At 34.6% G+C, this 15,812-nt stretch overlaps 1 protein-coding gene across 8 annotated transcripts in view; it reads left to right on the top strand.

Annotated features, from left to right (window-relative positions):
• Positions 1-15,812, top strand: part of LOC118196962 (semaphorin-2A-like) — a 745,632-nt gene that overhangs the window by 365,201 nt on the left and 364,619 nt on the right. The window contains exon 1 of one of the 8 annotated variants that reach the window (XM_085810485.1): positions 6,152-6,443. The exons of the other annotated variants lie outside the window; for them this stretch is intronic. Coding sequence (XP_085666611.1) covers positions 6,293-6,443 — 151 coding nt within the window. The 5' untranslated portion in view covers positions 6,152-6,292. Of the gene's footprint in view, positions 1-6,151; positions 6,444-15,812 lie in introns of those variants that run through there. 8 annotated transcript variants of the gene reach the window in all.

Below are 15,812 nucleotides of genomic sequence, written 5' to 3'. Positions count from 1 at the left end.
TTTTCTCTTCGCCTTTTCTAATACAAGATATTAAGGGAAGTCCAATTAAAGGTGATTGGTTGGTTGATGGCTGAAGATCATATCACGTAATCCAATGGAATTCACCTTCGCTGCACATATGCAAATTTTTTCATCCGTTCTTTCGGCACGTGTGGAAAGGAATGCTAGGGGTGTTTCGCGTCTAGAAAGTAGGACATGTCGTTGAGAAGGCATATATGACGGATTGAGAGGAATAGCTATTTGAAGAGTGGAAGATGGATCGATTGGTCTGCAGAGACAAAGAGTGGCAAAAGTTTCATGTCGTAATTCTGGAAATGGTTTAATGGTAGTGGTGATCTATGCAGACAACCAGGTCTGGGTCGAAAACATGCCACCATAGATTATCAGGACCATTATTTGGCAATGGTTTATAAAAGAAATACACTACTGACGCAATCCCAGATAGCAAGAGAATTCAGCGCAGCTACGGGAATTCGACTATCCGGATATACCATGAGTGACAGGTTGCATAAAAGCGTTATATTCAAGGAAACCGATGATTTATATCCCACTAACTCGAATTCTGAAATGCGCTCGATTGCTGTTGGTGCGGAGATCATAGTAATTGGAGTACCACGGATTGAATCCGAGTTCTCATTGCTGATGAGTCTCGTTTTTGGTTTGAGAGAGATTTCAGACGTGTTAACAATCTGGAGGAAGCTAATAAGTCTGAAAATATATGGGAAGGCGTCGGCACAAAAATGGCGGAATCGTGACATGGACGGACATAGTTTTGAATGGCCTCAGAATATTGAAACATATAGAGATCTTCGTCAAATTATTTAGAGGTGCTATCGGTTTGAACTTCGTCCTAATGGATGGTTTGCCCCCATAGCGTTGCACTAGAGATTGATTGTTTTGAGCTGAAGGAATCCAAAGGATGGAGCAGCCTGCATATTTTCCGGATTTAACTCCGGAAGAATATGTATGAGAAAAACATGTAGTAAAACACCGTCTTGCATTATTACATCCGTTAGCTAGCATTCTGCATGAATTTCAAGGTTCTATTCATCTTGAGTACGCTTTGCTATCGCAAGATCTCATGGACAGTCTACACAGTATAGAAAATCGCTATAAAGCTCAGGGATGAACACACACTTTTTTGGCAGAAATAGGGAATTCTTCATTTTGAAGCTACATCAGGGATGACAATGTAATGATGTTATTTATGCAAGTTTTGTGTTCTTGGTTGCAAAATTATTTAAGTTATGTGACTTTTTTACAGTTGTTATGTTAATTTTTTCACCGCCAGTGTGTATTTCTTTTACTAATTAAACTATTTACTGTAAAAGGGCAAAGTTGATTTAAAACTGCTTCGATAAGATGCGTGTTGAAATTTTATATGTCACATAAGAAGAGCAATGGGAAAAACATTGCTATAAGCAGGAATAGGTACATTTCCTTAAATAACAGAATTGCGTGTATATTTATTATTTCCATCTTTTTTGCCAGTGCTTCCTATTGGCTTACATAAATTATCTTAAATTTTCCTAAATTGCTTTATCTTGCTGCAAGTTTATGCGTATTTTAAACTCAGATATATATTAAAATTTATCTTTCGAGTTTTGTTTTCCTGTGTCTAAATAAATAAATATATACAACCATTCATCGACCACTCCAGTAAAAATATTTAATTTCAAATGACGACGTTGATTCTAGTGCCAGAACTGGATTAATTAAAAAATATATGATGTTTACTTTTTGACTTGAGTGATATATTACCGTATTACAATTTATTATTCATTTTATTATATTTTGTTTGTTTAATAATTTAACTGTATTGTTTAATTCGTTATTCTGTTCGAAGTTGTCTTTGTGCCAGTTTTCATAGAATTATGTTTCATTATACTTAATTTGTAGATACGTACTTTTTATTTGATATTTTTTCGTTGTAACATCTTTTAATTCCGTAGACTTCAAAATATTCACCGCGTGTATTTATATAGGATATTAGGAAATTTCGAAAATACTTTTCTACAGCGAGTAATATTTTGAAATATTCGCAGAGTATCTTAAAATCAAGTGTATAATTTATTTGGTATCCTGTAAAACAGTGTAACAAATGCGCAGTATTAAATCTGAATTTTTCTTCGCTTTTTCTTCCCCGCTTATATTTTTCATACATCTCTTGTCCTTGTATTTCTCCGTTCTTCCCTTGGGAAATCAGCTGATGCCATATTGTGGGAGAGAAATCGTACTCTATTTTGCATTTAGCGGGAAAATTTTTAGCATAAATTTTTGATGACGTTACTTTTTTCTATTCCTCTTTGTGTGAGTAGTGCCAGAATATTTTTCGATTTTAAACTCAAAAAATGAGGATCACGAAAAAAGAAGAAAGCGGGTATTGCAAGCTACTAAGTATTATAAAATTTCGCGATTAATGTTTAAAGAAGATTTTTGAAATCGTTTTACTTAATATTTTCGAAATCTTTTTTTTTTATTGTGTTAAGTTTAAATGCAGTAGGATTTATATTACTGTTATGAAGTGCGTTTTCTAATTATATTTTATGTTTTATGTCTTTTTGTAATTCGCGTACTTTTCGGTACCTGTGTTTTAAATCAATAACAATAACTTAAAATTAATTTGAGTCACTAACCAGGATGAATTTTACTTAATTCTCAGATTGTTAATTATTCATTTATCTCGAAATAGACAATGTGATGCTCTTTTACAGAATGGAGGAAATGCGTTGAAAAAGGTAGGCTAATTGTAATAATGGAGTAATAAATTTATTCACGAGGAAGGATGCGGTATTTCTTGCTCAAAATAACATTGCCTGTGTCAGTTGGATTAGTGTAAAAGCAATTCAAAATGGTACAGAAAGAAACTATAAGTGACTTCTGTAATGCATATATTTCACAAATGCAGATATTCTATGAAGGAATAACTTGGCGAGTTTCTATGGACATTTCACAGATGTTCTATGTGGGCTTTTTTTTTTTTTTTTTTTTTTTTTTTTTTTTTGTGTGTGTGTCACGACAAGCATCTGTCCGATCTTGCCATACACTTGCCAGGGTAGCCTGATCAATTGACTCGACCATGTTACCTATCTACTGCTTTAAGTAACAGTAACTCCAGTGATAGCGGGGGTTATGAAACCTTGTTTTGTTTTTCACATACTTCCAAAGAAAAATAAGTTAAGACATTTAGAGCTGGCGACCTGGGCAGCGAGAATTTCAGCAACATATGATTCCAAACAGTTAAACCTTTCCAGTGTTTTGATAATTGCTAATTGAAGTAATGTGTCAATACCCAGTATGCCACTGCAACCTTTGCTGCAAAGTTTAGCAGAGTACCTCTTCTTTCGATTTCAGAACAATGACTTTAAATATTTATCGAAGTTGGTGAACCCTGTAAACGTTGACTTCAGGAAGATGATCGTATATTCAAATATTTAACCCACTTTGTGATATTGTGACAGTGTGCTGCTTAAAGAAACCTAGACAATCTCATCCTAGTAGGAGAAAACTTTGGTTATTATCTTGTAATTACAAGAATTTAAGAAAATACGAAAGTAAGGAAAACTGTTAAATTTTATTTTAGCAAGCTTTGTTTTTAAATGATTTTTTGTAATTCGTTACGAATGAAGATTTTATGTATTCTAGATCACAATAAACTGTTGCAGATATCTTTCAGGCCATAGTAAACAATTTTAATTGCTGATACAAACAGTTTTGCTGATTCGCACATTAAATTTTTGGTTTTGACTTTGAAAATTTTATTGCCCTCAATCTATGTTTGCTGATGTCTTAGCTATTCTTTTAATGATGTCTCCATTTTGGATATCAGCGCCTCTGGGACAATTTTGAAAACGGCGACCTTTTGCCTTATACCAAATGAAAAATTACTTGAGAATATTTAATAAAAGTATGTAGACTAGATGCAATGTTTAATGCCTTTTAAACAAAATGAATTTAATAGAATTACTAGTTCTAGATGGAGATAAATATTTAATTAATTTATTTTATTTTATTGCTGGGTAGCCTCTTAGACCTTGGGTACTCCATTATGTTTCCGCATTGTGAATTATCGTAACCAACCTATGTTCTGGCAAAATAAATAAATAAAAAATTTTAAAAAATTATAATTATATGATAAAATAATAAGTAAATAAAAGTATGTCTTAAAAGGTAATATTAATTATAAAATATGTTTAATTTTTAATAATTAATAAAGGCCTACTCACTGGTCAAAATGGATTTCTCACCTCGCAACTTCTTGATTTTTGGCGACCCTCGCCACTCTATACTCTGACGCACGTCATCCATGACAATGGGTTTCAGAAAATTTAGGTTTTGATTCGCAACGTCGATGAGATATCCAGAGGCGTCAAGCCGAAGTTGCATTTTTTCTGCTTTCCAAACGTGGGGCACGAGTCGGGAGCAAGGCTTGCGTTTATATAAATAGTGAGTCACTATGAGGTGGGCCCTTCTCACGACCAAGTCCCACTTTTCCCGCTATCATTCGCACTGTCCAACGATCATCCAGGGCCAAAATTTGCTTCACTTTTTGTTTGTCCGGGTTGCATGCAGTTGCAGGCCGAGCACTTCAAGGGCAGTTTTAAGTTGTGTCCCGCCCTTCTTGAAAGCGTTTAAACCACTCGTGCACACACTTCAAGGTGACAGCATGTTCTTCGTAAATTGTTATCAGCATTTCATGAGTCTCTCTTTCCGATTTTTCCAAATTTGAAATAGAACCGCATATTCGTTCATCCATTTTGAGTTTCGACTGCTCGCACAATATCTTCACTATGCAATGAACTGTTTCCACACGCCAAACATACTGGCAGTGCCGCTGCTCGGGAATTGGTTCAGACCAAGCTTGACCCGTGCTGGTTACACGTTCACCTGAGCACTATGACGTCATTCACCGAACATTCTGGACAGAGGCTGTATATTTAAAACGTTATCTTTGTTTCAAATATATACTAGGGTTGGTTAGCGAGTGGAAATTGAACCTGGTGACATATCGAAGATGGCCTGATGTCTGCCTCACTTCTACCACTGCCAATGGGGTGGACAGCGCGTCCACCCTATTGGCAGTGGCCATTTACTGATGGAGAAAAGAATAAAATAAAAAATCACTGAAGTATGTTCAAAGAGAATTTTAGTTCGCTAGAGATTTTGGTGGGTATCAAGTATTCAAGTTGATTACATAATGACTGGCTGCTAATCATAAACGCCCGATGCTGCTCATAGTAAAAGTAGTGATGATGTTTTCAAATTTCGTCTCTATGAGCTACAGATTCTTTCAAATCATAGAGTTATTATTAACTTCCTTTGCACAATGTCTCCGCGAATGAATCGTAGAACTTCATGAGATCTCTGTGAAGTTCATATTGTGTGAAACCGTGTCAATGATTAACATTTTATGTGTGCCATAAATCGTCACCCTAGCAAACTCATAACCAGCTAGTTTGGAGAATAACTTAAAAGGGTTGAAACCGTAGTAAATACTATTTTACGTCTTTTATGTTGCAGAAGATACTTGCAAATTAATAAAATATAATATGCACATTTCTACAAAAACTTATACAGTATGAAATGATGGAATTCATTTCGATTGCAATTCTGAAAGGTTGCCACCTGTTGATTTCAATTTTAAGCCCATAAAAGGAAAATAAGCTAAGAAGTCATCTCATATTAAACAAAATAAAAAGAATGCAGACAGAAAAGAGGGGAAGGGATGAAGCAAACGTACTAGGGAGGAACCGAAGCTTTTGTATCGAATCCAGGAAGGTACTTACTCGAAAAAATTACCTCTCGACACAAAAGACGAGGAGGAGAAAGAATCATCTGCCAGTCGGAAAAGAAGTCTTATTTCTGAAGCTGAAACGAAAATAAATATAGCCGGCAAAGAGTGGTTGGATTGGAAGAAATAACGGGATGGCAGAGTCAGGGGTTATTCGACCCGTGCACGCGATCTTTGTGCACGGGCTGTATTGGCAGCAGGGGGTGGATGGAGGCGGATTGAACGAGAAAGAGAAAAGAGAACGAGAGAGAGACATCATCGATCGAACCGAGGTGGAAGGCGCTGCGCGTTCTTCCATTGGTGGACGCGCGCCAGCTGTCGGAAGAGCCCAACAAACAAGTCCGCGATTGTAGTTCCGTTCGTCCACATTTCGCAGTCGCCCGCCTTCCAGGATAGACTGACGGACGGACCGGGCCGCGCGATGACGGAATCGCGTTACCGATTGTAGCAAAACTGTGTTCTGGACAGTGCTTTTCTTCTTTTCTGCTCCGAGTATACTTCATGTCGTCTCCAGTCGCTTTACCGGTGTTTCTTTTGGGGCTGGTGGTGGTGCTGCTTGGATCTCGGCCTTCAGGGTCGTACCGTGTCAATGCGATCGGAGGGCACCGGTGGTACTCGTGGGCAGCTTCCGGTCACCTGAGGCATCACAGAGGTACGATTGTTTTATATTATTAATAAATGTTTGCCTTGGTTGTATCAACAACTTCCTGTTGTATTTTCTTTAACTGGAACATTGATTTGTTATTTACTCCTATCAGTTCTTGCATTGTACGTTATAATATTGAGAACTTCTTAATAGCGTTTTTAATGCAGTTCAGAGAAGTTTATTATATGTATCGTGAAATGCTTTCTAGTATTGAATTACATAGTACAACTGAAAAAAGAACCCCGATTTTACACCTTTTTCTATGCATTTTCTGGTTTTTCCTTATTTTTTAACAATCCTGTGGAATTTAGAAAGTTTTCCTTTTCAATAAAATTTCCGCTCATTAAGTTTACCTGATATTAAAGTCATTAAGTTTAATATCGTAAAATCTACTACATTTTTGTATGTAGTTTTGCCATGGAGAAGTTCAGTGGACTGACCAGTCTTTTGTCGTATGACGAGCTAAAAAATAGTTCGTATTAACGGGATTGGAAGGCGAAAGTTTTGGACGATTTTACAGGGTCTAGTAGCATGGTGGCTACGTCAGTTAATGAGTCTGTAAGATCAGTCAAAGCATGCATATTATTTTTAGTCCAGTTGAATACAGTTGTCGACTACTCGTAGAGTTTAGAAATTTCCTGGAACTGTACTTAAACTATATGCTGTGTGCCAAGAAACTCCTTCTATGAATCAGAGTTACCAACGTATTGGTTACTCGTAGGTCTGGCACAATTGTTATAAACAGCACTGTTTAAAAGAAGTATATATGCCTCATTGATAAGCCATAATAAAACTGGAGGCAAATCATTTGTAATCACAAAAAAAAAAAAAAAAAAAAAAAAAAAAAAAAAAAAATAAATAAATAAATAAATAAATAAAATAAATAAAATAAAATAATAAATAAATAAAAAGCAAATGGAAAGAACAACAAGCATTTGGAAATATTTAAGCTTTTTCTACTTTTTTATTACTTAGGTAAGAGAATCAATAGACTCTTTTATTAGGCCAACCCAAAAAAAGAGAAAAATTTATTATAGAACCGTGTAAAAATAAGTTGTGTCTTTTGATGCTTTGGTGATTTTCCCGTATTCTGTAATTATCCTGTAGAATTAAATAAGTTTTGCCTTTTAATAAAAGTTTCCATTGAAAATTTCATGTTTCCTGTCTTATCAAATACAAACGAATTGCACAATATGATACATATCAGCATAAAAGTAAATTAAATCCTTTCTAAAGCCCTCTTTTTTTTTTCTTTTGCATAACGCACTGTTGCAATTTCTTCTTTTGTCGCAATATTAATTTTAAAGAAGGATAGAGTAGACCATGGTTTTCCTTAGAATTACTAATGCCACCAAAAAAGGTTGCTGGTGCAACGAATCAGAATAACATGACTGACTTGTAGTGGCCATTGAGAGGTGAAGCAGGCAGAATAATAATAAATAAATAATGCTCCCCATCTGGCCTGAGTTCCCCCTTCCCAGTTTATAATTTTAATAATATTAAGGTCACTATGTATGTAGTTCAGCCACTGAAGATTGGGCCATCCTCTGACTCTATCCCATTGATTTAGAGTTAAAAAATTTTTAATGTTAAGGGGAGAAACTTCATTCGGCAAATGCTATAGGCCACGTATTTGATGTTATCATTTTCTGCATGTATTTTATGATGATTCATTGTTATATCTATGTCGTCATAAGCTCTTAGAGGTTGTGGTTTCTGTACGTTAGTTAATGTCTAGATTTCAGAGTCATGCGTAAATATACATGTTACGTCCTGTATAAAAGTAGTTTCGTGCCTCTTTTGAATAGTTTTGATTGTAACAATTTTCTTAAACCTTTTGAAGACCGCAGTAATATGCTGCTAAGTATCTGTATCGATAATTGTTGAGAAAGTTAATGTTTGAGCGAAGATAAACAAAATTGTTCACCGATTCAAATTCATGACGTCTTATTTCAAAGTAATTGAGATTTATTGGTTCTTTTGTGATCGCCATCTATTTGGTTTTATTGCTATTAATCCAATAATTGTTTTAAAACTGTATTTGAGAACAAAAGTTTATATTTTCCAATTGCTTCTTGTTGGTTGCAATATTCTTTTTAAATGTGTTTATTTTCGAAGAGGAAGAAAAACTGCGTTAAAACGTTACAGTAAATTGAATTAAATCATGTTGCAAAGAACTATTCAAAAACTTAACAAGACTGGACTGCACTTCTTTTATATGTTTGTTTCCTCGTACGTCTTGCAAAATCCACGCAATTGATATTTTGTTTATTTTATCAATTTTTTAATAATAATAATAGTATTCGAGTGGAAAGAACAATAGTATTCTCAATTTTATCGTAGTTAGCAACTTGTGTAAACTCAAAACTATTTTTTGTTCTGCAGAACTCTGCGGTAAAACATTATATTTCACGCCAGATCTCTGTTTCGTAACGAATGACTCATTTTCCGGAGTTGCCAATCTTACCTGTAAACTGGGAGAGACTCCCTATTTCTAATCGCAACTCTCTGTTTCCTGATGAATCACCAGATCTCCCGGTTTTTAATTGATCTGAATTTAAATCATCTCTTGTTGAATTATGCTTTAAAGAATAGGAAAATGCTCTGAAGGAAGCTTTGATTAGGAGTTCTTAAAAGAGGTTATTTCATTTCTTAAATTATATGTCTATTTATTTTAAACAGTTTAAAGCCGTATGAAGTTTCTGAGACTTATTACCTCGGCGATATTACTTCTAGAACTGTCAATAAGGGTTGTCAGAACACCAGAAGAAAATAAGTATATCAGCAACACTGTGCATTTGTATGCACTAAGAATATTTCTAGAATGGCACTTTGAATATGTTTTTGTAACTTACAAGGAAAGAGCAGAAGTTATATGAAGATTGATTCACTTTACATTTAATGGAATTAATAAAAGTATTTAGAGTATGTATCTGTCTCCGTATGTAAGCCCTCTCATTAGATCTGCTGGAAATTTTAACTATCTCGTCTCGCATGTTTTTAGAGTTAAGAGCAAGAAATGTTCTGTAGTTCCGTTTTTCGAAGTACTGGGTTGTTTTCATTTTGAATGTAGTTTTTAACATTATTACAAGGGCCTCTTATCGTGTTTCTTTTACAGTTTGTTTTCGTTAAGGTCAGTTGGCAGTTAATTTTAATGAGAAAAAATTTAAAAGTCTAAAAAAATGTTCGTTTCTATGTCTGGGGAGAGGGGGGGAAGAAAGAAAGGATTTTCTGAGCTTCATATAAAAATTTATGTTTCCTGGTGACATACTTTGTAAAATGTGGCGCATTAGCTACAAGAATAAATTGTTCATGTTTGTATTAAATAATTAAATTTATAGTAAAATAAAATGTCATTAGTGAATTACTAGAGACATTTCTTTCTATTTAAAAATATTTTGCAGCATTTAAAAGTATATAAATATGTAGCTACGGCTCTTAAAATTTCATGAGTGCTATGCGGTTCCTATTGACAGAATTTAGCAGCTTTTGGCACAGGCATTGCTAGGCAGGGCAGCAGAATTTTAGTTATTCAGGAGATAGTTGATGTAAGAATATTTTCTAGAACCTAAAGGCCCTGGAGCCAATGTTCGTTTAGAACAACCCTTACTAGAATTAGAATTGCAGTGCAGATAAGTGTCTCAAAATATTTTCCGATATTAGGATGTAGTTGCAGATAAAAGTGTTTCCCAAAAGCAGTAGGTTTATCATTTGTGGCATTTAATCTTTGGGGATTATCCATGAATTATGAGTGCATTACGATCCAGTTTCACGAAGAGAGTCTTAAACGAAAGCATCTCTTTACTTAGGGCAGGTAGCTCTTGTGTGCTTTGCCATTTCAATCAAGTAAATGAACTAAGAAAAATTCCTAGTTCCATCGATATAATAGTCCATTTAAGTGTCATCAGTCGTTACATTGATGATGTTTTCCTAATTTATGGTCTGCTGTTGATATTCATCGTCCGCTCTTTGGTACAGTCAAGCCGGCGCCTGATAGCGCTTCCGATATCCTGTTAAGACTTAAAGTAAGTTACTTATTGGTTAATTGAACACGTCGGAAATACCTTTAATAAATTTCAGTCTAAAATTTAAAATTTAATTGTCAGGACTTTCAAAGTGTAACCAAAAGAAATGTCTTGCAGGTATCAACCTTTAAATTTTATGTAGAACATAAATATAAATATAAGATCTGCTTATAGGGAATTAGTAGACAGACGAAACACAGCTAGATGACTAAATGTCAGTCTAAAATTTAATATTTAATTGTCAGGACTTTTGACTTTCTAAGTGTAACTAAAAGAAATGTCTTGCAGGTATCAACCTTTAGATTTTATGTAGAACATAAATATAAATATAAGATCTGCTTATAGGGAATTAGTAGACAGACGAAACACAGCTAGATGACTAAATTATTTAATGTAGCTATTAGTGGAGCTAGATTAAAATGATATTTACAAACGAAAAAAGTGATGATCGAGAAGTTACATCTTCGCTGCATTGTCCTTACGTCTTAAACACTCACAATCTTTCGTAATTCCTATCATTCTTTTACCGGCGAGACCGACAGTCGTGCTGTTGTGTTGTCGCACTCTTGATGCTGACATAAACTTGAGCTTTTTCCCTTTGCGTTATTATTGTCGTTGTGTATGTATGTTTTGAAAAATATTTAATAAGTGAAATTTAAAATGTAGTTTTTGTTTTGTTTAAAAAAAAAAACTATTTTAGCCCATCAGCTATTTTCAGATCGTGCAAGAGGCCCGCATGTAATTTGGGTTATACAAACTTTTGTTTTTGAAGTGCCTGCCAACTTATCAGCTGACTTGAGAAGTTTAGTTCGCGTGGATTGAAGTCTTTTACAAAATAAACCTCCATCCGAATTTACTTCTGTTAATGAGCTGTCTTGCAGCAATTTAACAAAAACAAATTGCGGCAGCATGGAACTTTGCCCTGTCTTTGGGATCTAATTTAAAATTAAATAATTTATGTATGAAATCAAGCTTATGGATTTTCGCCAGTCATCATTGCAATCAGAATCAAGATAAAAAATAAAAATAATATGGTAACAGGAAATGAAGTAACTATGTCTAGTCTAATTCCAAAAGATAATCAATGAAAAACCTCTGTTCCATCCTATTAATTATGATTCATTTATTCGGTGATGCGTTTTCAAAATATGTATGTATTTAATATATTTTATATAAATTATTTCTGAATTTGGAATAGCATGTTACTTGTATGCTTAGCTCTTAGGTAAGCCTGTGTTCGTGGTTCATTAATAAAAGATGCCACACGAAATTTGGCGAATATTTTTTTATGGGAATTTTAATATTTTCCTGGCTTGGTGCGAACACTTTGAAATTCTATATAAATTCTTTTAAATATTTCAGCTGTACGGACGGTGTATTGAGGAGTAAATTCGTTTTCTAATTTGTCAGGTAATTCGCGTGTCTTAGTACAAGTAGTAATACCAGTGTGATATATTTCTTTGAATATTTAAAGGATGCAAATAAGAGAGTGTAAATAAACCGCGTACAGTTGCGATATAGATTTTTATAGACTTGAGAATTGTTATATGGTCTGTAGCACATAATATGGTCTTTATGTTAAATGACGATTATAAAATTGTGAAATGTCTGCTTGATAGCAGCATTCGCGGTAACAAAGGAAAAATTAATACCCTCGTATTAGGTGCTTTAGTATATCTTTAGCTCTATTGAAGTGTTTTGAAGAGTTCATTATAATGCATACTTTTTATTTAAATGTTTGAAACACAAAGCATTTAGATTTTGAAATCCCTTGAATCTTATATAAGGTCTCAGAGTCGAAAATTCCAGTCTTTGAGTATTTTCATCATTTGAATCTTTCGATTCCTAATTCGAATTCGTTAAATAATTTAATTTCAAAACTTTGAAAAGACTTTTTATGGACATTCAATAAAATCGCTGAAGATTTAAAAAAAAAAAAAAAAGTCTCCTCATGATGGCTTCGAGCGCCATATTTTTAATTTTCTGAGGCCAATTTAGCGTTCTATATTTAATATTTATCTACGTTGAAGCGTGAAATAAACTTCCTTGTTCCTTTTTGCTTAGTTTGATTTAAAAAGATTCTGGAATATTGCCTATGAAGAATTTAGCATTCCTGTGTTTGTTTTGTGTATGTGATAACTACTGAAATAATCATCCTTTTGTTCTACCCTTGCTTTTGTTTAAAAGTATTCTGGGAAAATCTAAAAACTTTAAATTTTTACTCAATTATATTAAGAAAGTGCACCTGAAGGTTTTAAATGTTTAATTACGTATTTCATTTATTAAATTTCGTTTGTGTCTTTTTATTCAAGATAGCTGTGTTTTTTATAATCTTCTTTCTTAATTTTATTTTGTATTAAAGGCAGATTTAAAATTTGCTTTAGTTAAAAACTTGACTTTCTTCAGAGAATCTTTTCGAGTTTGGATTTAGAGTCCATTAAGTTTATGATTTCAGATTAAAATCAAAGATATTATCGGTTACGTTCCTACTGCCGTAAATATAATATCTTCAGTTTAAATTATTATAACATCGCCGCATTTTCGTATATAAACCTATTTCGCATGTTTTGGTATGTGCCTGTGTGTGCGCTAGGAAATGTTAGTAACTTTTTTGGTCCTGAAGTTTAGAAATCCACTTATATGCTCGTTTAAAATGCAAAAAATAAATGGTATGTGTGTATGTGTATGTGTGTATTTTAATTATGGCAAAGCACACAAGGGCTATCTGCCTAAGGGGAGGGATGCCTTTCGTGGAGGACTTTCTAAGGGAAACTGGCTCGTATACACGTTACACATGGGGAAAACCACGAAAACGCCCATGCAGCCAGCCCGTTCGCGGGATTCGAACCTCAGACCGAACTACCAGTGTTCAGCGACTTTACCGCTCGGCCGCTGGTGGGCAAAAAAAAAAAAAAAAAAAAAAAAAATAATAATAAAAATAAAAAAAAAAAAAAAATGGTAATAATTGAAATAAAATAAATAGGTTAAATAAAAGCCTGAAAGCTTTTAGATTTTATATTACGCCTAAAAGGGCGATTTGTTTCAAACGTTTTGTGTGTTACCTTTATTTATTAAATATCATGTTCTTCGCACCTAAACCATAAAATTCAGTTCAACAGCAATATCGCAAAATAATTTTAAACTGAGCGTATATTTACAATTTCCGATAAGCAATCTCACGCGCTGGAGATAAAAATGTTTTTTCTGTGCAACGTTACGATTGCTCGCTTTGAAATCCTGAGTTTGTTAATCAAAAATTAGTTAAAGTTTTACAAAATATGAAATAGATAATAAAACAATTTCAAGTCTCGGCTTTCGGATGCCCATATTCGGGTGAAAACGTACGTTATTTAAAATTTGATGGCTCTAGGTATCGTTGTTTTATCACAATGCGAGAAACATACATACATACATTTATGTAGATACGAACCCTTGGACATCCTGATTCCTCGCGACCTTGCTTCCAATTACACTGGTACTTGTACGTCCATTTACGAATAAGTCCAACTTGATTTTCGTCCTGTTCTGAAGCGAAACGTTTTGTCTGATACGAGATATTTCTTTGGAATACGACTCGAGATCTTGCAGTCGTGACTGCGCGCGTTATCCTTGTTTACCTCTTTCGAAACAATGCTACGAATGCCTACGAGCTTCAGTACGCGTGCTGCTACTACTCCGTAAATAACCCGCGCTATAATTCTGAATTTTTACTTGATTTTGTGCTTTTCGCGTAATTTTTTTGTAATTTCGTTAATAATGAGTTTTAAAAACTTATGATCTGTAGGAAATTGAGAGATGAGGAGGAGGTTGAGAAAGAAGAGAAAGAGACAAGAAATCTTTGCCAAACAGATGGATGTCAAAAACTTTGCAGAGAAGTACCATAGAACAAAACGCAATCCAGTCATAACAACATTATCTGGAATCAGGGGCGTAGCTAGACGGGGGCAAGAGGGGGCATCTGTCCCCGGGCGCAGGATCCAAGGGGCGCCAAACTGATGTTACGACATTTTAGAATTAAATGTTTTCCATCCTTGGCAAGCAGTAGGGGGCGCGAAATCTTCAGTTGTCACTGGGCGCTGAAAACCCTAGCTACGACTCTGTCTGGAATGACCAAACTATGTATCTTTTTCCGAAACATCCTGAGAAAAAGGCATAAACAAAACTCTTTCGGCAGATTTTTAGCAAAGGTCAGGTGTTTCCGTGTATATTTGGAAGTATACGATATATGCATTTCGTTAGCAACAGTTCCTATTATTATTCTAACTATATATTTTATAAATTGACACCTTTTTTGTTCCCGTGACATAAAAAATTGTACCATTTCTTTTTATGCTGCAACTAAGCTTTCTTTTACCTTTTTGCTATTAGTCATTGAGGGAAGAATATTCTGACATTTTGAATTATGTGCTCACACGGCGTGCAACAGACCCGAGTTTACAAAAAAAAAAAGGGGGGGGTTGATTAATGTACTGCGTAATGTTTAAGCGACAGGGCTAAATAAATGGCGTCTTTCTTGAACTTTTTGGAATTTTGCACTTGTATAAGACTTGCCAATAAAAAAAAGGGGGAAGGTCGGCATTTTAGAATTCCAGAAATTTTATCATTTCGTTTTAAGAAAAATGCATTCATACGACATCTCTGGAAGAGCAGTTGCGCAGCTTTTCTTGACACTCTGGCGACAATTTGTAGAAAAGATAGGAATGATGATCTGGCGGTAAATGCTTCAACGAACCCCCTTGTCTTTGTTCACGAAGACTACAGTGCTTCCTTGTTGTGTAAAGCCTGGAGGAAGAAACAAAATTAAACCTGTGTTTAAGGCCACCCAAGGTACATTAAAATTTAGGGATTTCTATAGAATACTTACCTAATATAAGACGAAAAGATAATTGTTATGCGCGCGAAAAAAATTATTCTACGTCTAGATAAGTACTGTATCACACGAGAAACATTTTCTATTACTTAAAATAATGCGGCAAATATAATTTAAAGAGAAGCACATTCGACTTAAAGTTGCAACTGTCAGGAATTATCTCATTTCCCCGTACTTATTTCTGTGCTGTAAGCAGTTGGCAATTAGATCCGTAGTTGCAAACCCAGGGATAGTATAGTTAGTTTTTCTCGTTTTCTAGTCATAGTGCTGACCGATTTAAATTGTGGTGGACGATAATTAATAACTGCTTGGGATAACCCAAGCAGTCGACTGAGTCTCCTATCTCTCCCAAGTCGTAATTTAAGTAAGGGGGCATGTAAGGATATTACTGTATTCCCTTGTACATGCTTTTGTGCTTTAAGTGGTTAGTATGCAGAAATGTTAACTGCGAGATCTGTGGTTCGAATCCTGGGGAAGGCA

Source organism: Stegodyphus dumicola, chromosome 2 (genome assembly GCF_044657685.1).
Source record: "Stegodyphus dumicola isolate Sdum_Otavi_A_Nest chromosome 2, ASM4465768v1".
Taxonomy (NCBI): Eukaryota; Metazoa; Arthropoda; class Arachnida; order Araneae; family Eresidae; genus Stegodyphus; species Stegodyphus dumicola.
This window is presented reverse-complemented; position numbering and strand designations above follow the sequence as displayed.